We start from the raw sequence: 25,079 nt of genomic DNA on the forward strand, positions 1-25,079 counted from the left end.
TTGTTTTTTTCGTAGCAAATGGTTTCGTACATATTCAAAAATTGTCAAGGATCGCTATTGCTATACAAGGATTACTACGATTGATTACAATACGGAGAGCGACTGACCAGTACGGGTAAATACGGACGATACCGTAGTTAATCCGTGCAGTAAATATTGATACCCGTTACCTATCGTCTGGAACAAATTAATACTTTAAAAAATGCGAAATGTAAACTTATTTATATCGTATGTCTTTCGTTTAGCTTTCATTATTTAAATCTTAGAACATATGCTCTGGGGCAAAAGAAAATATGCACATAGTGCATATATACCACGTATAAATGATCTTTACATTATCATTATTATCATTATTATTATAATTATTATTATTATTATTATTAAGAAGATATGAAACAGAACATAAAGATTTTGGAGAAAAAATCAAAATTTTGAAGTTCAAATGCAAAATGATATATTGTATTAATATAATACTAATTCTTACACACCAACCAGTAAAAAAAACCTGATGTCTTAACATTTGGAAAAATTTGATATCGTCTACAAATTTGAATTTTTTTATAATAAGTTACCTGAGCATTCGAGTACCAAATAGTGTTACAATCACTGTTTTATTAATTGAGATACATGACATAAATAGATTTTTATCACGTTATCAATTTGTTTATGACTTCGATCTTTCTTTGATGTTACATTTAGTACCACAAATACTAACGATTTAATAAATAAACATGACATAATGTTGACCTTACAAAAGATAGAGAAACTTTTAACAGACACACAAAATTAAAACAAAACTGCTCTCTTAATTAAACACATAGCACTCCTAACGTTAGTGTATTCCGGTGTTTTATTTAGATGATTATGGTGGTATTTGCTGATAAACTCGGTGCACAGTATTGTGTGGTGTAACAGTATACCTCACTGTTAATTGGATTTATTCAGACACAGGTACTGTTCATCATCAGAGTTAAATTAATTGTAAAAATATATATGTTATGGTGAAAACAAGTATTTAAAGTAATCATGATACAATCTTACGTAAAAGGTATTTTTTATAAAATAAATTCTTCTTTTGAAATTTATTTCATGTTACACTTAAATTTCATTTAAGGTAATACGTAATGTTCTTGTATAAACATGCCTATAGGCAGTCATTGATATATTTTTACGCCTGAATTATTTTTGTAGACATTGTTGTTGATAAAAGACGTTATTCATATAATCACAATATTATTTGGAAATAATATAAAATAAAAAAAATATCGCAATTAAATGACCTTTGGGCCAACTAGTAAAATACTGAAAACTGTTAATGTAATGCTGTGAATACTTACGATTACAAACGATGTTTTGGATGCAAATACTCAATTATGAGCTCATTAGTAAAAAGTATATTCATAATATCAGAGTGTATACCTTATTACCGCTATGTTACTGTTACGCACTTCCTTTGTGTATTATCTTGTAAGGAGTCTGCCATACATTAAAATTGACGGTTCTTCTGCAGTTATATGTTTATAATGGACTACTTATAACGGGCACTTTGATACAGTGAAATCATTAAATGTTTTGATATATAACAAAGATATATCAAAGAAACTAGGCGGAGAAACATAATAAAGGAACATAAAGAAAAATTATTTGAAATAATTGAAATAAGATACCTCTGATCCCCTTTCAAAATTCCATTTTATTTAGTTCCGCCCATTGTTTTCTCGTCTAGGGCACACGCATTTCTTTACTTGGGGACCATATGCCGCTTTTCATGGAATGGTACTTACGTGTCACATTGAAGGTTCCATGATAACCGCCATATGAACACATCTGCGGATGTTTCAAAATTCAAAATTATACCAGTTCATGTTAAATGTTGAATTCTGCTTAAGCCGGTGCTAGGGGCGTGGACGGTAATTTGCACTTGACAGTACCCTCCATGAACAGGCTCAATCAAACCGAGCCTGCAACATTTTCAATATTGCCGTGTTGGACTTTCTTTAGGGATTATTATTTTCTCTATTCTTTTGTACACATTGCCATCCTGTATTAGATAAAGTGCCTTTAGATTGTGTTAATTTGTTTTTTCAATTTCTTGAGCGTAAAAGCAAATTATAACTAAAAACCGAAATAAAGAGAAAATAATATTTTGGCTTAATGCACTTTGCCTTACTGCCTTTAATCACTATTTATAGTTTCTTTAAACTTCCCTCCATTATTTTAAAGTGATTGTCCGGACAAACACAATCCGAAGAGACAATTTTCTGTCTGACGCGCAAAATTCAAGAATAAATTATTAAAAATTTGTTTAATAGTTCTTATGGTAATCGATAACAGAAATATGCAAACACAACTAAGCAGTGACATTCTTATGTAGTTATTATTTGCCAAATGTCTTTTCTTTGGTGATATAAACCGTGATTAATGATTGATAAATGATTGACAAATTTGGAAGCACTTCTTGCAAGCTGAAAATCTGAATGTCAAATGAAAGAGTGTTATGCCTAGATGTATCCATGTAAAACTTTACATCAATACAGAATACATTTGTTTCAGGTTACAACATATCTCCATTTATGATATGCTAAATTTCGAAAATGCAGATATTGAAATTCCATTTAAATATCCTTGCTCTCTGTTTCATTCAGGGTAAGTACAATTTGTCATATACAATTTTTGTTTGTTTGTTTCATTTAACGCCTTTTCCAAACAGTATTTCAGTCATATAGGCGGGTTGTTTTTTAATCATCGTTCCTGGAGAGTTACACCAGTACTTAGACTACCTTGCTCCGTGGTAAACTACCAAAGCGTCCCCCGGGGATCAAACCCACGCCAGAGAGGTAACTGGATTAGAAGAACTCGACTCTAACCCCTTGACCACGGAGGCGGTCCTTATATACAATTAGTAATTGACAAATGTTTTCGTTAGCATCCATTTTCAATAGACCTGCATCTGATTTATCTAATAGACATATCTTTATGTTATATAGTTATTTGTTTCCATTTTTAAAATTCGCAATTTACAGATTTTCTCAAAAAAGATGTGCTTTATTGAAATTGGATTTTGTAGCATGTTAGGCTTATAAAATCTGTCATATATTTCGGTTCGGACCGCAATATCCATCCCGAGGGGACCCGCGCATTGGGTGGCAACAAGGTGTGCCGAGTTACCGCCCATGGGCGTGTTCCCGAGGGACGGATATTCCGATCCGAACCGCAAACATATTTCAGATATTTTTTCTTGCACATTCTGCCATATTATTTCATATTTAAAACGGTTTACCTCAATATGATATATGTTTTTGGAAATTAAAGTCATTTCATCCATTACTATTTTCTTACAATAGCGTGTGAACTTACAACTAAAATAACAACGGCGAAATGACGTCATCTGAAGCACATATTTGCCTTCTAAACCGACGTCATTTAAACGCGGTTCATTCATAAAGTGCGCTAAAATGACGTTGTTGTTTGGCACGCGACTCATCTGGCACCCCCATGCCAGATGAAATTTCCGGAAACGCCAGTCTGCCATGAAAGAAAAGTGTATAAATCTTTATGTCTGTCATAACAACTACCGTTATTCAAAGATGGCTGTTTTATTTCAAAATCATTTCGAAATATATATTCATTTTCTGTCATTTTTGTTTGATACGTTTCAGTAAAAAGAACGCTTTTTTGTTTACAAATGTATAAAAAAAGCATTATTCTTTTAAAATAAAACAGTCAAAGTATCAGGATTTTTTTGTTTCTTATAAAAATGCAGTAGGCATGAAGTTATTCTACGAATATAAAGAATAAAAAGAATTAAATATAAGCAGTCGGAAACTTAACTAATTAAATATCATTTTTTTATTTAAAGGTTTATCATGTCAAAGCATAGTTCTAACTCCGACCAAAGCTTACGCCGATATAAACGAGCCATTAACGTTAACCTGTACGTATATTGGTTACATCAATGTCGGAGGGACGAAGTGGAATATAAATAATCAGCATACACCATATATAGTAAGACAGCAAGGTAACATTTGTAGTGGTAATGGAATCTTCGCTGATGGCAACATTTACAGAGTTGGTTGTCCAACTGATACATCTTTCACCGTAACTATATTACGTGTACAACAAGAACATCTGAATGTTCCATGGGAATGTTTGGACCGTGACAGAACAAGTAATACGGTTAACATATTATTAAAAGGTAAGATATCTACTTGAACGCGTTTACAATAATAAATTTAACTACATGTATATAACAACAAATATTTAAATGTGATACTTGTATCAATGGCATCAGTCGAAAGGTTAGTTGTGAAATTTCCGTGTTTAGCTTTTCCTTTACTGTAACCATGACATTTGATAAAATTAAATTGGTTGTAATTCATTTAACTACACTTTTTCGTCATAAATATATAAACCGTATTTAGGCTTAGAGTGAGGTACCGAAAGTACTTATATTGTTGGCAATTTAAAGGAAATATCGCATTGAGTTCCTTTAAATTGATATCTCTTGTATTGTTGTATGACACCGTCTGCTAAGCTCAAAAGATCACCGGCTCGATCTTCTTGTGAGAAACACAATATCAATGACATACTGTTCAAAAGGTTCGTGGACTGCAACTCTATTGTTTATTTACATTTTTTAATTTGCGTACACAATGTTACAAGAGAAAAATAATGAAACATGTCCTTAACATACAGTGAAAAATCAGCACAATGTGTTTACATATAACAATTCTGTGAAAATAAAAAATATCAAAGGGTACGCGATCCGGCGCACGATATTGGTAAAACAAAATGACGTTCATGACGTCAAAATTTGAATTAAAAATGTCACCAGCGTCATTGCTTCTGAAAGTACATTTTCGAGTGTTCAATGTTTCCGGATCATATAACATAACCATTTTCTGTGTGTTATGAGAAGCGGGAAAGAAAACGGTCACCTTTTCGGTCCATTTGTCGTATAAGGGCCTCGAGAGTCGATCAGTTTGCGCTCTTTATTGCGATTTTTTAATAATCTCGACACTTTACGGACAGAGTTAACAAGTTGATTCATTTATCAATTGGTGAATTATAATATTAATTTAAAACGACAATTGTTTGATCCATAAACAGTATGAATCTCAACAGAAAAGAAACAGTTTTATCAACTGACAATTATCTCCGGTAAATCACCGGTTTAAATATAATTTATTATCAAACAAATCAGGTAAAATACATGTAATACAAACCTACATTTATTTATTGTAAAAACGCATTTATCCTGATGTATAAAATAAAATATTCTTTAAATTTAATTGTTTGGTCAGAATTTAATTTGTAGACCCGATGCTGAAATTAAACATGCCGGACAGCTTGCAAACCTTTCATGCTGTACATCCTCCTGTATAAATTGTGCAATTGTTACAAACAATTCGCCGCTTTCCCCCTCGCCCTATCTGTCTGTGATCATGTATTTGCCATTTTTGAATCGCTTGCGCCAGCTGACACCGAATGACTTGCTCGCTGACTCATTGCCCTTTGTTAAATTAAAAACTTCATATGAAAAAGAATGAGTTCCCGCAGTTTGATGATTAAACTTTCCGAAAATGCGAATTTCTTGTTTTTAAATAGGCCTTTTATTTTTCATTTTACGCTACTGACTACTGCCGCTCAAAAATTGTTTGTTTAGTCATTCAACGTACAAATGACGTCGAATTTTAGGTTTACGTCAATTAAATATAAATAGATGTTTACCCCTATTTTACTTGGTGAAATAGCTGTTCAATTTATTTCAACATGTGTTTATTTTTAAACTTAGTGTCCAGCTTTATTTTGTCATCCAATGAAAACGCTGTATTTCTACAAACTTCTGTGTAGAAGAACAAAAACCGATACTATATCGAATTTCGTTCATAGTCGACTTCTATTTTTCAAAGTACTTCATAAAACCGCATAGTGACGTAGTAAAGTAAATAATAATGAGGCCAAATAAAGCTTGACACTAAGTATGATAGTATTCATCCTTAGCTGTTCTACAGAAATTAGAAACATTCTCCTGTCGCTATATCTCCCGTCGAAGTTTCTAATTTCTGTAGAAAAGCTCGGATGAACACTAACATATACATAGTAGGGAAATATCGACGTGCGCTGATGTTGCGTTGCCATGGTTATTAAAGTGCACATAATTCGTAAAGGAAGTTAAGGTCCCTACCAGCATTTCTTTTCCCTATAAGTATTCCTTTCCTTTATCCATCATTTTCCGTTTTTAACCCCCTTTTCGTTTCCTGTAACTTATCCATTACACCCCAATTTTTATCCCTTTAATTCTAATATCTTTATATTATATTCTTAGATGTTCTCGTTACGTTTTCTATGACTTTTCAGCTACTCTGAGCACAACATAATCGAGGTGAGTTTTTGTGATCACATTTTGTTCGCCCGTCAGTGAGTCTGTGAGTCCGTCGTCAACCTGTTTGTTTTAAACGATGTTTCCCCAGCAACCACTGGGTCAGATTTGATGAAACTTAAACTGGGATGTTCCTAGCATGAACGTCTACTAAAATTATTCATATGGTTCTGCTTCATTGAACATCTGGGAGAGAAGGAATGATTGAACCTAGATTATACAGATGAAATCTCTTAAACAATTATTCTCAAAAAGTTCAAGGCCTAGAGCTAAGATGTTTCATATGTAGTATCATTCAATAAAACGTTAAAAAGTGTTTAGATTATAGCCCTAGGTTCAAAATTTGTATCGCCCTAGGAGGTCATATCGTTTTATTTGCACTGTACCTCTGATCTTGCATGTATACTCCTTCTCAAAGTAACGTCCCATGCACGATTTGCACTTGTCCCATCAATCGACCCATGACTCGAACACGTGTTGTAGCCCGTCACATGACATCTCCCGCAGCTGTCTGTCCACGGCACACCTCAGTTCTTCTCTTGACTCAAATTTCGTCCACGAGGACTGACGAATTTCTAGGTCCGGACTGTAGGGTAGTTTTTCTAGTGTATGCTTGACAACGTGGCTTTATTGGCTCGGCGCGTTGTCGTGATGTTATTTGAATCCTGACCTAAGTAGATGTTGGCGCTTTCTCCTTATTGCCGCCATGAATTCGTTCTTAGAAATGTTGCATATTAGTTCCCAGTGACTGTCTTTTTCGGAGGAACAAAGTGGTTTAGCACTACTCCGTAAGTATCACAGAATATAATGGCCATAACCTTCCCGGCTGACTTGATTATTATCGCTTTTGTAGGGGAAGGCGAGGAAGGATGCTTCCAAAAAGAACTCTGACGTTTGCTTTCCGGTTCAAAAAGTGAATACACGTTTCATCAAGTGTTATCACTCGATTTAAAATGTTATTGACTTCATAATGATACCTCCTGTAGTACTGCTGATACATTTCACCCTTACGATATCTGCTCCGACGTCAACAAACGAGGTACCCATCTTTCTGAAACGCGGCGCATGCCTAATCTATCAGTCATTATGCCCTTAGCTGTACCATATGAAATAGGAAACTTATCTCCTACGTGCTCTACACTTACTCCTCTATCTCAGAGTTTGTACTCCTGAATGGTAGCCACTCTTTCTTTAACTGTTACAATCACTGGTATACCTACACGACTGTCGTCTTCAGTTGCCTCTCTACCGTTTTTAAACCTTTTGACAGATCAGTCTCTCCGTAAACCTTTTGCAAATCTTCACGAATATCGGAAATTTTTTCCGAGTTTTGTGAAAAACTTTATAACGATGCGATGTTCGTTGACGCTGTGTCACGCCCGTGACGTGACTTCATTTATGCTTTGTGATGTCATAAGTGATGTCGTCAAAGTTGTGTCCATAGTACGATTCAATTTAAAATAATCAGTTTTCGCGGCATTAAAGTTTCATTTTAAACGAACCAGTAGTTTTGACGCTTTTGAATTAGTTTACAAATTTATTGATGCACCTTCGTATAGACAAAAATTGGGTAGGTTTTTGGATCAATTAGTTTATAAAGACTTGTTTAATAAAAAAAAATATTAATGTGTTTTGTGAAGAACGTAACGTGTAGCATTTTCTAACAATTTGGATATAAAATGACATCAAATATGAACTAATTATTTACTTTTGCATTTAAGGATTGTGACCCTTTCTAGCAATTTATTTCAGATGAGCGATCAAGGGCAATCACGACACTGTTGCTTTTATCAAATTGTTTATCGGTACATCCCTCATTATCCCCTTTATTTTTCGACCTTGTCTAATTTTAATTTGTGTTTGACTACATATTGGGAACCCTATTCGAGGGTCCTGTGTTGCAGGGTTATTTAGGGGCTGTGTGCAATGAACGTAACCTTGCCATATTAATCTTTATTCTAATATTTTAAAGTAATTTGTTAGCATTTTATGAAGTTCATAAGTGTTATTTTAAAACTAAAACAATAAGACACCAGGGGTAGGACCTTTATTGTGTATCTGATGCGTTAAGCGAGAAAAACATGAAAGTTTATAGCTAAAACCGGTAATGAACTATGAAATATTTAAGAGTTTAGTTCACATATCAACAAATATGTGGAGTTTCTTTGAATATTTGATAAGTTAACGTTAATGACCGGTATCTAGTCGTATAGGTTTTCATATTATCTTTTATAAGAAAATAAAAAATATGTTACCAAACAGTTATTAAAAGAAGCAAATGAATGAACCCCACTTTTATTAATTTGTTTTAGATTTTGAGCTTAACAAACCATTTTGCGTCATAAGAATGACTCTTTAAGTAAACAAAGACACCGTTAAACATTTACAACCAGTTAAACACATACAAAGTGCCTCTGCATATATTTTAAACTTTACGGTTCGGGTCACCTTATAAACATTTGTATACTTGGTTGTATGTAAAAGAAAACTTGATTTTGAAAAAATCAAAATACATGTCAAATACATGTCAAACAACGTTTGATGTTATAATAATATATCAAATAATTTATTCAAATAATAAAGTGACATGCCTTGTCAAATGAATATTCATTGTAATTATAGTTTTCTGGTGAAGTGTAGATGTTCTTTTTGACATAGGTGATATACTTGGCGTTTTACGAATGGATATTATTGCCACGGTATGCCACTTAAACTGCAAGTTGAGTGTCATGACGGTTTTTCTTCAAAATGCTCGATTTGTTATATTAAATTCACCAGCTTATATTTATCTTCTGCACGATGCACGAGTTGGGAACAATGTTGCTATCATCAGACATTATGACACATGACATTTCTGATAATTATACTTTTTATTTTTGTATTGGGCATAACTAAACAGCATAAAAGATATTTACTAGAAACGGTTTTGCCGTGTTGGGCTTTCTTTATTGATTCTGTATTTATCTATTTTAGATTGATAAAGCATAAATATTAGGCTAAGGGCACTGTATTAGAATGCATAGTTTTGGGCCATTTCCCTTTCTATTTTCATACCTGATTTTCGTTAAAGTATTGGGGAATAACACAGCTGTATGTTTCTCAGTGATAAGAAACACACTGTTTTTAAACCAGAGACATCTTTTTAAAGTATTTATGCAAAATTGCTCTTTGTGTTTGTTTTTCACGTTTAAATTCTTCTCAAAATTAACAAAACTGAAAAAGCAGCATCTGGATTACTTGTCCAAAACGCACCATTTTAAGTAAAGTGGGTGGACATTCATATCATAGAAGGTAAATTACTCGTTTATGTAAAAAGTGTGTGTATGTATGTACGTGATAGTGATAGTTATATTACGCAAAGGAAAAACTGGTTATTGGACAATGTTATTTTCTTTATAGCATTGTCCAATACCTATATTCTTATGTTGTATAATTTGAAATGGATATGATTGTTTAAATTACCACGTGCATACATACACACACTATTTACATATACGAGTATTTTACCTTTTATGTTTTGACTACGTGATATGAATGTCAGCTCACTTTACTCTTTTGCATAATTTAAGACTTACAATAAACCAAAATTGTTGTTGGTGGTAAGCCACGGGAATTTATTCTAGAATGCAAGTGCGTAAGCAAATATACAAGTAATCTGTGTCACGGTATTATTTCGAGGAATTAGAGAAGCTAATTCAGAATTTAAAAGAAAAGAAAAATTGGAGCATGGCTTATCCTTTTCACAGTTAAACTGGAGCATGCGTTGAGAATGAAAAGTTTCAGGCATTTCAATAGATAATAAGTTAGTCAGTCCATATATGTAAATCAAAAGGATTAGAATTGCAGAATTTGTTTAGCAGAGTATGTTCTTGAGAGGTCATTGTGCACAACTGTCCAGTCCACTAGCACAGACAAATTAAGAAATCAATTAACATATTGGAGTCAATGATCCCTAAAGACTAGATAAATATAACAATGGCGTCACTAGAAATTCATAAACACACACACACACCAACACACACGCACGCACACACGCACGCACACACGCACACACACACACACACACACACACACATATATATATATATTTCTAGTGACGCCTTTGTCATAGGAATAAACGGGCAGTGTCAGTAATATAAATTAGGATGGGAGGATGTTCAAAAATCAGGAAACAAAGTGATCCCTCGGAAGCATTAATCACAACAATATAACAAGACAATTGTTTGTTTGAGTCTGTACATGAGGGATAATGAATACGTGAAACATCCCTCACACCCCCTAGCACCGGCGTGAGCGGTACTCAATTCTCAACAGTTAATAGTGCTGGCATCAATGATCCCAAAGGACCAGAAAAATATAACAACACTGAAGTGAAGTACGGGGCAACTTTTACAGCTGCCATATAGCACTTGACACTTGCTGTTGTGAAGTATAAAAATCTCGAAACAAAGTGATCCCTCGGAAGCATAAATCAAAACAAAATTACAAAAGAATTGCAGACTATGTATGAGAACCTGCGTTCCTTTTTACGGGACAAGTAAAGTTGGTCCTTTCTTAAAAAAACTGCCAGTTTTTTTAATGGCAATAAATGTTCATATTATGACCACCTATTGCGTGTAGAAATTTAAACAATACATATCTACTTTGTGTAAAGTCTAAGCGTGCTCATGTTACATATACAAAGAAACTGTGTAGCAATCATCAATATTTTCTAATATCAAATTTGAGCATAAAATATCTTAAATTAATATAAACATGAGTCAAAGACAGAAATGGCCGGGTTGCATTTGTATATAAAATATCATGGGTCTGTTAGGTAACGGAATTTTTCAACCATTGACTATTTATATCGAAAATTTAAATAAGTCGGTAAACAGGAATTGAATGGGCGACATACCTGAAATTGAATCCTACAGTTTTGGCCCACGTGTTTATATCAAGAGGCTGTGATAAGTAGTTGCTGTGAAAACTGTTACGAAATTTCCCTCTATTGATCATTCATGTCGAAAATGTAACTAAGTCGGTAAACAGGAAGTGGATGAGCTACATACATGTAATAGAAAGAGCACCGAAACACGAGGCTATCTGATTTGTACGAGGGGGCGTAGCCCCCGAGTATTAATCAGATTGCCGAGTGTTTTGGTGTTCTTTCTCTTTTGTATCATAGTCAAACATAAAAACACGTTCCCTGTTGTCACAATATGAAACCCCGGCAAAAATGAACCAATGAACAAACATCTGAATATGATATTTATGTCGCTTTCCCTTTCTCTTCCGTCACAATATGTAAACCCCAGCAAAAATGAGCCAATCAATGGGCATGCTCTGGAGTGCGGTTAACTAATACCCGCACTCCAGTTAACGCACTGTGCATGTATATGTATACGATTTAACCCTGACACATTTTCAACAGAAAGGTCCGTAAACTATGATACAATAAATTAAAACCCACCGTATCGGACTAAGTATTAGTGCTGTATACCAAATATCAAGACACTGTGGTAAGTAGTTGCTGAGAAAACTGTTTCGAAAACTTCCTACCATTGACCGTTAATGTGGAAAATTTAACTAAGTTTGTTTACAGGAAGTGGATGAGCGACAGACCGTCATAGTAAGTGTTAATGCTGTATTCCCAATATCATGAGTGATGTTACGAAAACTTTCTACCATTGACCATAAATGTCGAACATTTTACTAAGTCAATAAACAGGAAGTGACTGAGCGACAGACCTGAAATCGAATCCTACGGTATGGGACTATGTGTTATTTTAGTTTAGTTTATAAGTTTCATTAAGTTCGATTGTATTGAAAGCTGTAAGATGATTGAAACACTCTCGAATCCGTTCCTTGAACCAAACAGAACTAAGCAATGAATGTAAATTTTCTTGCTCAAGGAAACAACGGCTTATCCCTGACAGAGTTTGAACCCACGCGTTTAGCAATTTTTGGGATTACTAGACCGACGCGTTAACCACTTGGTGACCCCGCCACTCACCTTTGTTATCTAAGTCGATAAACAGGAAGTGAATGAGCGTTAGACCTGAAATTGAATCTACGGTATGGAACCACGTGTAAATGCTGTAGACCATGTGCTAATGCTGTATACCAAATATGAAGAGGTTTTGATAAGTCATTGCTGCTTAAATGTTATTAAAATGTATTGCCATTGACCATTAATGTCGAAATTTTAACTAAACAGGAAGTGAGTGAGCGACATACCTTAAATCGAATCCCACGGTATGGGGCTACATGTTAATATCTAGAGGCTGTAGTAAGTAGTTGCTGAGAAACCATACAGAATTTCCCTCCATTGACCATTTATGTCGAAAATTAAACTCAAATTTAATTTAACTCGGTAAACAGGAAAAGGATGAGGGACTGACCTGAAATTTAATCCCACTGTATGGAGTTAAGTGTTCATGCTGTATACTAAATATATATACGTGTACCGCCACCCACCCTCCCGTCGCCCGACATTTACCATTTTATAAACCGGGTTTGCACCTGTGCAAACCGGCCAAAAAATTAACCCATTTTATAAAAATAATATCACGGATGATCATGATGTTCAGTCAATTAACATGATATTATGATAGGATGTATGATGATATCATGAAGTCATTGTCGGTGATATACCTGTAAAAGTCTAGATTTCAGGGATGCATTTATTACACAATGTATTTCTTGCATATAAGAAACGATTGTCTACCGTTTACACCACCATGTAAGAAAGTCATGTACTTTAAATGGCGTCATTCCCGCGCGCTTTATATATATATGAAAATTGAAATATCAGTCTGGTAAATTCTTTCCGTAATATGATGTATATGTTATATGAACGAAAAAGAAGAATAAAACACAAACTGTCGTTACAGACGGGAATATCTGGCTCTCGTCGTAAACAGTTAACACTCGAGCTAGATATTCCGGTCTGTACCTGCAGCCGATGTAAGATCCTCATAACATACCGGTATTTGGTTATAAACAAGCTAGATTACTTTGAAATATGTTTTGTTGTGATTATATATGAATTTATTGGACACATGTAATAGTGCATGCAGATGAACCACACGTACAGTATGATCACCATTTGTGAAATTGAGAGGGGGGTAATATTGATTGTTTTGCATTCAAGTGCAAATAACAATAGTAAATCAAGAGCCTTAACAAAAAGAAAGATTTTATGTAAAAAGCATGGCATAGTTTTGAGTCTTTGATATGGACCAACGAATTTTAATTTCGCACAGGATAACTAAAAAAGGGCATTGATTCCGTCGAAATCTGTGTCATGTTATATTATGGGCCTTGGATAGTTACCTCAAGTAATGGTCAGGAAGAAATGCAAATATTAAGTTTCAAGTAGAGGTTTTCATAAGGTTTGAAATATTTTATTGCAAACAAAACTTAAACCAAGGTTTCACAACGAGTTATAAGATCCATGCATTACAACCTCAAAGATATGTACTAAGTTTGAAATGAAAATTTCCAGCACTTTTCGAGATAGATTTTGCATTCACAAATGGAACCAGTAAATGCTCAGTTCACAAAGGGCCTTTTTTCTGTTAAAGTCAATGCTATTTATTGATTTTGAACAGAATGCCCCGTCATAAACTTTTTAAGAACTATATTGTGAAAATTATTGACAAGTTACTGTCGAATAACATGGAGTGTAGTTGATAAAATGTGTGCATTTGTCATGAAGAAATAAAACCGTAAAATTATTACAAACTCATGACAATTCAAACAAAATACAATTATCCGTTCCTGAAAGTATAGGTCATTTCAAGATCAAGATTTTTTTTTCCAGATTTTCCAAAATGTTGTTTCTTTTAAACAAATTTATGTGTTCAAGTACGATTTTTATTAATCCATAACAAAGATTACAATTTAAATTAATTTTGATAAAACGACATTGACAATATTATTTTAAAGTCATATTCACGTTATTCAACAGGTCCGATTAACCATTGTGTTGTTTTGTCCAAATACAATTCAAATCTACAAATAAATAAAGTAATGACAATTTAGGAAAATTTCAATAATTTGACCTTGACGGGAGTATTTTTGGACATGTTCTGTTCACAACAAAATAATTGGCTCTGATTCTAGTCAACATTTACTTGTGTGCTAAAATTTCACATTAGTCACATACCATCCAGGAATCCCTCAATTCCAGCAAAATAAAATACATGTATAAGGATACTTGTTTCCATAAATATAATTATTTCCTCCCTCACTTCGTTCGTCCGAAAATAAATTATTCTCTCCTAAACCATATAATACAAACCAAGAAATAAGAAAACTCAGATAAGGTTCTATAGATTTGGGGTTTACTTAATATATATGCATATTTTTACAGCAATACATCACACACTATAATATCAAATCAAAAGAACGCCTTAATTAGTACATAGCATTCAAATATATATAAATACTTCTGTAATAGCAACAACATGAACAATGTTCATTATGATTAAACTATAAATATACTTCATCTGATGAATTTGAAATCAATGGATCAATACTATGAAATGGGACTTACAAAACGAAAAACATCATTTTAAAAATAAATATTCGAAAACACAGGTTAACCATATGCTGCGAGGCGGCTACCCCAAACCCCCAACTCTTATTATTATTATTATTATTTATTGTTTAAGAGGGGGGAGGTAGGGAGAATCGAAAAAACTCTGGCCAGCGAACAGGCTCTCTCCGACCCATGCTTTCCGAACATTATCTTATATTAAAGAGTTACTTAATAATTTAATAAAACTTTAAGAAAAATAAATCAATTTGACAATTTCTCCCGATACAATTATTGATCAGTCGCATTGTAAAATCCAGTCTTCGTCAACTAACTTGAAATGTCATTCATTAAACATTCTATTAATATATATAACAGGTATCAACCATCTCCTCATGAATATACAATTTATAAAATTAAAGACATTTGGTGAACCTTGCGTACTGTGTAGTAAACCTAGAATGATTTAAAACCGCGAAAAAACTCATGAAAATCTCGTGCCCCGTGCATTATTCTACCCAAATATAAACCAAACACCAAAAAGATTAAAAAGTACCAAAAAGAAAAGAGCAATCTTTTTACATTGTGATATTTCCATAGATCGGAAGTAGCATTTCAGCACTGTGCATAAAGCGATACCTGAAAAAAACATCAGCATCAAACAATTTGATTTTTTTTTTTAAATCAAAAGGATAATCCAACGGGTTTTTAGCAAATTACCGATGAAAAAGATGAATATAAGTAATTAATTTGAACTATTCTGCAAGTGAAGTACCCCAATACTAACGATCCTGACATAATTTATGACCCTTCGCATACAAGTATAGAATTATTGCATGTTTTGCTTTTTAGTGTGTTTTAAACGCATAACTGGATATAGGCCACCTTTCATCTTATAAAATACCCAGATAAGGTGTACGAACGTAGGATTGCGTCATGTTTTGAGCATTGAACATAATTTAAAATCATGAATGCGAGTTCTATAGGTCATTCTTATACTATAAGGCCAATATGATTTTAAGTTATGTCACCAACAAAACAGCCATTTGCCGTGACTTCAGCGGTAAGTTTTAGTACCCGAAACTTGATATGATTTTGTAAGGAAATATGCGATACTTTTTGTTGAACCAACATTGGATTGATTCAAATACATACACATATTTTTAATTCCAAACGACTCTTTCTTCCAGTAATTAAATTAAGAACACGGATCGCGAATTAAATAAAATTACATAACTGATACTGTACACTTCCTTTGATAATATGGATTGTCAAGGTGGCAAGTGTTTTATAGATGAACCGTGATCGGTTGTTTACAAGATCATTCCTTTTCCATGACGTAGTCAACGTATATTTTTGATACATATATATGGTGAATTGTATACTTATTCACGGAGCTAGGTTACATGTAATGCATACATCTCTGCTATTTTTAATACTTGATATTTCGAGAAGAATTAATACACCTTTTATTTCTTAGAAATGAATTCCAACAATTTTACAACAATTTTACAAATAATTTTCAAGTCAGGCGTAGGGAGAATTCTTAAACATAATATTCCTTATCTGCTGCATTCTTTTTCGTTAGCCACAACGCTTCTTTTTCTGTATTGTTAAGATTTATGATTTAAGATATTGATTTTAATAATTTGCACCGTCACCATAAGCGTATTTTTTATGAACATTTACTACATTTCTACTGTGTGAAGTGTTCATTTGCCCCTAAGCAGGTTGCGCATGTGCGGGAAAATCCGTACAGACTCGTACGTAACTGCATGTAAGCCGCTGTTTGAATACAGAAAGAAAATATGACGTTTCTGTGCTATCTAGAAAATTCCATACGTGAGATTGACTCCAAAAAACATGGCTTTACTATATTGTTAACAGTAGAAGATTCCCGAAATAAGGGCAGTTTGGGAATGTGATCCTTTGTACAAAAAGTGCAATTTCCCATATCCAAATATCTTTTCGGCTGCTTTGTAATAGTTTTTTGCACGCGTTAAAAACTGCTTATTAAAAAAATGTAGAAGTTTCCCGAAATAAGGGCAGTAAGGGATTTTTTCATTTATACAATAAAGTGCAATTTCTCATATCCAAATATCTTTTCGGATACTTTGTAATACATATGTAGTTATTTGCATGCGTTTAATAACTACTAATAAAATAAATGGTCAATATGGCGGAGGACCAGTCTTTGTTAAAAACAGATTGTAGATCTCTTTTGTATTAGAGCAGCATTCATTGTAGCACTGATCAAATTCCGCAGTTTGCATATTTGTAAGCATTTTTGCAAATAATTAGAAAAAATAAGATAATTAAGGCTTTCAATATTACATTTACCTTACAGTGTACACTACAGTGCCCGCTATAAATTCCGTTTGCGAATGAATTAAACACGACAAAACGCGGAGTTAGACTGAAATATAAGTAAAAAAAATAGTTCAGCTAAGATCGAGCAGTGAAGACTTTTTTATTTTTATGGGCGAGTCACTCTTACATGAAACATATTTTCAAGGTATGTTTTTTTCTTTCTGGCAAAGGCTATATTTTTTCAAACAATGCAATTTCTCATTTCGATTTTTTGAAAATTTCTTTTTTTGTCGTCTTCAATCAACAATTTTGAAGCTTTGCATCAAATATTCCAGCAAACACCTTTGACTCTTAAAAGAATAACTGTACGGTTATTTTTATTATTATTATTATTATTATTACTTTCTTTTTTTTGGAACCACGTTTAAGGCCCGTTTATTTAAGAAAAAATAATACAATAATACAATACAAGAATAGAAACCATGTTAACTTTAAGAGGTTCATTCATTTACACAATTAAACAACTAAAAAGGGGCAAAAGGTTGAAAAGACAAGAGTAAATAAACTGCTTTAGTAGCATTTTTTTCTGCATTTACTATTTAAAAATCAAACAATTCAATTAGATTTATCCAGCAATTTTCAAATTCTTCTAATGTATCATTTTGTAACGCAACAAATCTTTCAATTTTTAATCTGTTTTAAAAAAATTCTTTTGAAGATACTTATATCTGGATTTTTTTTTAATTTACTGGTATAAATGTAATATTTTGAAAAGAGAAAAATATACGATGTTTTCTTATCTTTAGCATGAAAGAAAGATGTAAAATTGTCATACGAAAGATTTATTGCTATTTCATTGAGCCATTTGAATAAATTATTCCAGAATATTTGTACCGTTTGGCAGTCCCAAAATAGGTGTTCTATACTTTCAACATCCATACAGCAAAAATCACAAAGACTAGATTCGGTTAATTTACATTGAAGGAGAAATTTGTTTGTTGCAATATTCCTGTGTAAAAAATTATATTGAAAGTTTGGTAAAATATTAACTTTGCAAAAAACCAAAACGTTTTCGTAAATATTTTGCCATTGAAATTCTTTTTGAGGAAATCGTTCTTCCCATTTTATTTACGATTTTTTTTTAATTTTTACAGAGTCTTATATGCTTTTGAATCTATGTTAACTTGTTTCTGATATTGGACGTGTTTTTTTTTCTATTATATCAAAAGTGCTTATTTCTTTAGGCGTTGAAGTTTGATTAATTTGTTGAAGTTTACGTTTCCATTCTTTGGGTATTGATGAAATTAATTTATACATATTTCTGTATAGTAAGTTTCATCCGGTCAAAGGCTTTCAATTGTTTTGTTTTAGTGTTAAAAATATCCTTTTTTTAATATTTCTACATTTCCATTTTGGAAAAAGAATTAAAGATCCATCATTTTTATGTGTGGATTCTGCCATATTATTTGGTCTTAAATAGATTTTGTGGATTTTTATTAAAATTTATTTTACTCCATGACAGTAGTATTTCTTTTAAGAAAGTATTTTCGATTTTTAATTTCTGTATATCATTTGAATTTAAATTACTTTTAGATATGTCGTTTCTACTATTTTTGTAAATTTTTCTTAATTATCTCGTTCCACAATCCATGGTTATTCTCATCAAATATTCTTTTGATCAAGCTTGATTTAATCGAGTTCATAAAAATCGGCAAGTCTATCATATTTAAGCCTCCATATTTAAAGTCTTGTATAAGTTCATCCCTTTTAACTTTGTCTCTTTTTGCGTGCCATATAAATTCAAAACAGTTTTGTGTAATTGTTTTCATAATTTCTTCTGGCGGACGCGGAAGAACAGATATTATTAAAGTTAGTTTTGAAATAATTAAGGATTTTAAAATTGATATATTGCCAGTTAAACGTCTTGCCCACCATCTATTAAGGTCTGCTTTAAATTTGTTTAATTTATTCTCGTAATTTATTTTGGTTATTAAGTCACATTTTGAATGGAAAGTTATGCCTAATGTTTTTGCACATTTGAGGTCCAAATTATAAATGCGTATTTTTTTTCTACAATAGATTAAATCATGTTGGTTTCTAAGTGAACCTATTCTGAGAACTGTACATTTTTTAAATTAAGTTTAAGACCAGAAATAAAGGAAAATTGTTCAAATATGTTCAAAGTTTCTTCAAAGCTGCTTGATTTTCAATTTAAAATTATAGTTGCATCGTCTGCAAACATGCTATTTTAACTTCTACATCAAAATTTTTTAAACCTTCAATTTTCCTATTTTGTCTTATAGCTATTGACAATCGTTCAATTGCTATTATAAATATATAAGGAGACAATGGACATCCTTGTCGTACTCCTCTTTTTATAGGGAATGACTAAGACAAAAAAACATTGTAAAGTATGCAACTCGTATTATTATTATTATTATTATTATCTTTATAAGTATTATCATTATTATCATTATTTTTATTATTTTGAAGTAAATAGTGTGCCCCACTAAAGATATTTTTCAACAACACTTGAAGATCCTTTGTAACATTCATACTTTTAGTCAGCGTGTGTTTTAAGGAACCTGTAAAATGTACATGTTCAAATTATAGCAACAAATTTTTCTCATTAGTATTCGGAAAAGATCCTTTGAATCAGTGTAAAACAGTTTTGGCAACATTTAGCGATTGTATACATGTAAGTTAATTCAATAAGAATGGATGGTAGGGTCTACTAGCAGGACTATGTCAAGCAGGGACTTGATTTTTCTTGAGTTGACGTTAACTTTTCCAAGTACTTATTTAATATTGAATTATTCTTACTATGTTAGTCTAAAATAAAATGCTTTATTTTATATACTTTTAATCGGTTTTGCTACATGTACATTCTTATTTATAACTCGTTGTTTTCGTTTATTTGGGCCTTCTGTCGTAATATTGAATTTCAGTGTTAAAGAAAGTACCTCATATTTTAATGATGCCATGTAGATAAATGATGTATGTGTGCTATTTGATTTTTATGTAACCAAGTCATTGATGTGATTTAGAGGGGCATTATTTCATCGTATATATGTCATCCACTGTTACGTTAATTGAGTACATTAATGAGACATAACTCAGTCAATCAATCATTTTTGTGTCGCCTCTACGGAGTAGTGGCGACATATAGGGATCACTTCTCCGCCGTCTGTCTGTCCGTCTGTCCGTCTGTCTGTCTGTCTGTTCGTCTGTCCGTCTGTCCGTCACAAAACTTGTCCGGACTACTCCTCATAAACTACTGGTGCAATTTCATCCAAACTTTACAGGAATGATCAGTACTAAGTCTAGTTGTGCATATTGTCAGCATTTTCCGGTTCAGTAATTTTTGTCAGAGTTATGGCCCTTTAATAATTTTTAATTTTAAAGTTTGTCCGGACTACTTCTCTTATACCACTTACTCAATTTCAATGAAACTTTACAGGATTGATCTGTAGCCCAAGTCCTTGCGCATATTACACGGGTTTTCCGGTTGAATGATTTTTGGCCGAGTTATGGCCCTTTGATAAAAAGGTGTTTTTTCTGTGTGTTGCCAGATACACAAAAGCTTGTCCGGACTACTCCTCATAAACTACTGGTGCAATTTTATCCAAACTTTACAGGAATGATCAGTACCAAGTCTAGTTGTGCACTGTCCGCCTGTCTGTCCGTCTGTCACAAAGTTTGTCCCAACATGAAATTGGCCATCATGAGGCGACACATGTGATTACTGATCGCTCTTGTCTGAAATTGTGATAACATGTACTTAAAAGGAATGCACAGATTCGTTCTTTTACATTTACAACTCAGCAGAAGTTATTATTGTTACTATGACTATTCTCAGTCATAGTTACTATTAAACTCACTCATATAATAAAAACACAAAAAATTGTTCTTAGTGTTCAAACATTTTTATTGATACATACAACACATGTATTGTTAAGTTCTGACATTATCTTAAATGTATACATGTACCGTGTTTCCCATTCTAGCACATGGTTTACTGAACTTTCCTAAAATAACTCAAAATATTTGTAGTTTAATGCTCAAATTCCTTAACCCTGTATCTTGAATGCTCAATACTGACTCTAGAATCCCCTTAGAAAATCTTGCACCTGTTTTAATAAGAAATACATTATCTCTCCAAATTTTATGGCTGACAAAGATAAGCATTTTATATTTTTGACGACAAGTGTTGTTAAAATTACCATAACAGAATCCAACAGACTGATTCCTTACATGTGTATGATGGCAACCGATGATTGAGTTACATGAACTTAACCTTAATAATTGCAGGCATTGTGTCCTAAATTTATGATGGTAACCGCTGACATGTTACCGTACTACAATCTCACAGACTGATACACAATCTAGTTCCAACAGATTAGAATTAGTAATATAAATAATGACAACAAATGAGGTCTGTATTCTCACACAAATTTGTTATTAAATCAAACCTTGAAAAGGCGCATTGCTAAAACTGCAACAGTTCAAAACAAATTTTATCGTCAGTTCTGACCATTAAACTACTGGACTCTGATTTCATGCACCTGCGACGTTTTACAAAGCATGTTATGAATATCTTGTCATCAAAAAGGACAAACAAACAAACAAAAATAAACAAACACTCAAGTTATGCAAATGAGACATTCCATAAGCAAATGTAAATCATTACGTCTATTAGCTCTACAATGTTGGTGTAATTGCCCATTTGCAAAACATTGACAAGTAATCCGCCGTTTATATGTAAATTGAGATGGTAAAATAATTATTTTTCAATAGCTAAAACAAATAAAATATCAAGTAAATATAGATAAGTTGACTCTCAAGCAACCGTACACAGTTTTAATTTATTCTCCAAAGCAACCGTGCAATGAGTTAGCAAGCACCTGTCCAGTAACGAAACAACACCAATGATCATTTATATGTCATCGTTTCCTAAACCACTGTGTGCACACCTGTTACTGCTTAATTTTCTTAAGCTCACATGATTATTCTTCAAAGTGTCAAGAGAATTTGCTCATATATTATACATAAAGCTTGAACTCTGTGTCAAAAATTGTGGCATCTTTTTTTAGGAATCGGTGTCAGAAATCATATTTCGTCGGATAATATAGGTTTTACCGTAGGGCCTAGAACAGGAATGATCTTTTTTATGTAACTCCTAGTGATAAGATTAACAATTCTTTCATGGTTGGTCTTTGTTGTTTTGTCTGTTTACCTATTTTTAGTTCAAAATTGGCGATTTTTTCTCGATTTTGTCGCTCGCAAGTTTAAGCGGACAAGGAGTGTACGCTGTGTTTCTAGATAAATGAATCCGATACATGTAAAGTACTTGGCACAGACTAAAAATTTTGCTATTTATCTTCACTTTCGTTAATAAGCTTTATCAAGTAGACTGCAGATAAACGGATGTTTGTCCTTACGCATAAAATTGTTTCTATTAATTTCATCAATTCGTTTTTTTCCAATATCTGAAGGATCTCTAAAATAGTTTCTTTGTTAATATCTGCATAGAATTATGTAGATGTTAATTTAGTTCATTACATTTTTCATATTGATATATTTCAGTTTCTGTTGCAAAAGTAGAACTTTCTGGACCAAGTTCTAGTTTTATGAAAGAGCATTCACGACAAACAATCAAGTGTAAGACATCACCTAGTCGACCACAACCAAGTGTAAGTTGGTATCTCTATGAATCTGATAACAGCGTTAAACATAAGATAACTGCAAATTCGTCAATACAGATACACAATAGTGAAGATGAACTGGTAGCTGTGGAAAGCACCTTACAATTTTACCCAAATAGGTCGATAAACAACTGGATGCTGAATTGTGAAGCGTTGACAGACGACGCAACCAGTGCAATTTATAGCAAAAGTCTGGCTTTAAATGTTGCTTGTAAGTCTTTGTTTTAACAAATTAGTAAATGTGTTTATTAATGAAGTAATTAAAATATGGATATTTTTCTAAAGGATAGCCTAAACAATTGCTTAGAAACAGTCTTCATTACAAGCTGTTTTTTTAAATGTTTTGTTTGTAATGGTTAAAACATTCCATTTATTTTCAACATTACAAATTTCCTATATTCCGCCATTTGCCCTTTTAATTATAATGAATTTCGATAAAAAGATAACGCTCACATATGATTATAAGTAAAAGCGAAAATTTAAGTTAATATTCTGATAAATTCATAGAAACTACAATCGATAATCGTGAAGACGAAAATAAAGCGTACATAACTGGAAATTAATTTATAAATTCTGGGTATTGATTTGTCCTCAGTCTGAAAATTATGAACTCCATCAAGTACACACGGTAAAAAAAACTACGGTTTTTTGTAATGTGCTTACATTTAGAAATCAAGACCAAAACAATTTTCTTTTGTACTGTTACAGACAAATTGAATCTACTAAAGTTTTAAAAAATTATCTCATCAGCACTTTTCAAGTTTTTTTACCATAAACAATCTCTATACATGTAACCATTTAACGCATTTTTAAAGAAAAATATCCATTTCCTGGCTTAACGACATTCAGACTGTGCGCAGTATGTAAAACGCAAAACACTAGCGATGTTTTAAGCATGACATACATGTTATTTGTTAAGGGGGGTTGTTTATTTTTTAAATTGTAAGAACTGATTTAGCGCAGAAAGATACCTAAGCTTGTTCCGAAACTTTAAGATGTTGCAATTGTATTTTATTTATACACTGTTTGTTCAATCAAGTTGAAACAGCGATACCACTAAAAGGGATATGTATTAAAATGCCTATATTATAAACGTGTGCTAAAACGTTACGTAGAGTAGTAGTATTTGTTAAGTAAAGTTAAAAGACATTAATGACGCTTTTAAAGCTATTATTCATTTTGATTATTTGATATTTTATTGAAAAGATTTTATGAAACATTTCAAGATCCTCCGGAGAAACCTGTCATTATTGGATTCACAGACGGTGAAAAGTATTCACTAATAGAATCTGAGTTTGGCAACTTATCTTGTTCGTCACAAGGCGGGAATCCACTAGCTAATTTGACATGGAATTGCTATAACAGTAAACCAACATCTATTACCATTGAAGACAAAACAGTTTTCAGCACTGTTACATGGTCAGGTTTTCGTGGTCAGTCATCCTGTCTTTGTATTTCACATCATTCGTGGTCTGGAACTACGCAAAATACAACAGTAATGATTGATATTTTTTGTAAGTTATATATTTTATATTATATCAGATAAATCTCAAAGTGTATGTTTTTGTTTTATATTAAGACGTTCGTCAGTAACAAAACATTTTAAAACCTGAAAATGATTACATAATGTGCTTTAAAGTGACTATATTGTTAGTATTCATTTCTTTATGCAAAACGTGCTTTAATTCATTATTACTATGTAATATCTTGATAAAAAATACCAATAATCGATATAAAATATTTTGACATACATGTTTTAAGACCCTCCAAACAAACCAACAATGACCATCAGCAATACGAAAGTCTCAGATGTTATTAACGTTATTTTGAGCAAAACCGTGCAAGTAAAATGCGAAAGTAAAAGCAACCCACGCTCAAACTACACATGGACAGGCCCAGCTGATTTGAGCAAAACGAAACAAATACTAGTTGTTACAATTAACAACACGATAGACAAGATGTTTAAATGCATTGCAACAAATCGAATGGTTAGACAGAATGGTACACATGTAGATGGACATAATCAATCTGCTGTTACAGTAAAGGCGTTGTGTATGTATCACTTGTTACACCTCACATTCTTTAAACATTTTTCTGAGAAGACTTCAGATAATTTCAACTTAATAAAGCATCATAACTTCATACAAATTCTAAATAA

The 25,079-nt window shown here is 32.6% G+C and overlaps 1 protein-coding gene across 1 annotated transcript; it reads left to right on the forward strand.

Annotated features, from left to right (window-relative positions):
- Nucleotides 1-853: 853 nt before the first annotated feature.
- On the forward strand, nt 854-24,506 carry LOC132755852 (nephrin-like). The gene is made up of 5 exons (XM_060746781.1): nt 854-951; nt 2,554-2,646; nt 3,860-4,195; nt 22,803-23,132; nt 24,148-24,506. The coding sequence occupies exons 2-5, from the start codon at nt 2,595-2,597 to the stop codon at nt 24,465-24,467; spliced, it is 1,038 nt and encodes a 345-aa protein (XP_060602764.1). The 5' UTR covers nt 854-951; nt 2,554-2,594; the 3' UTR covers nt 24,468-24,506.
- The last annotated feature ends 573 nt before the right edge of the window (nt 24,507-25,079 follow it).

Source organism: Ruditapes philippinarum, unplaced genomic scaffold (assembly GCF_026571515.1).
Source record: "Ruditapes philippinarum isolate M1 unplaced genomic scaffold, ASM2657151v2 ctg9852_1_1_1_1, whole genome shotgun sequence".
NCBI lineage: Eukaryota > Metazoa > Mollusca > Bivalvia > Venerida > Veneridae > Ruditapes > Ruditapes philippinarum.

What these genes read in the sequence shown, in the direction of transcription:
- LOC132755852 (XM_060746781.1), top strand. Translation starts at nt 2,595, where the DNA reads ATGCAGATATTGAAATTCCATTTAAATATCCTTGCTCTCTGTTTCATT. An exon ending in TGCTCTCTGTTTCATTCAGG is followed by an intron (nt 2,647 to 3,859) that starts GTAAGTACAATT and finishes TTTTATTTAAAG; the next exon opens with GTTTATCATGTCAAAGCATA. An exon ending in TCTGGCTTTAAATGTTGCTT is followed by an intron (nt 23,133 to 24,147) that starts GTAAGTCTTTGT and finishes AAACATTTCAAG; the next exon opens with ATCCTCCGGAGAAACCTGTC.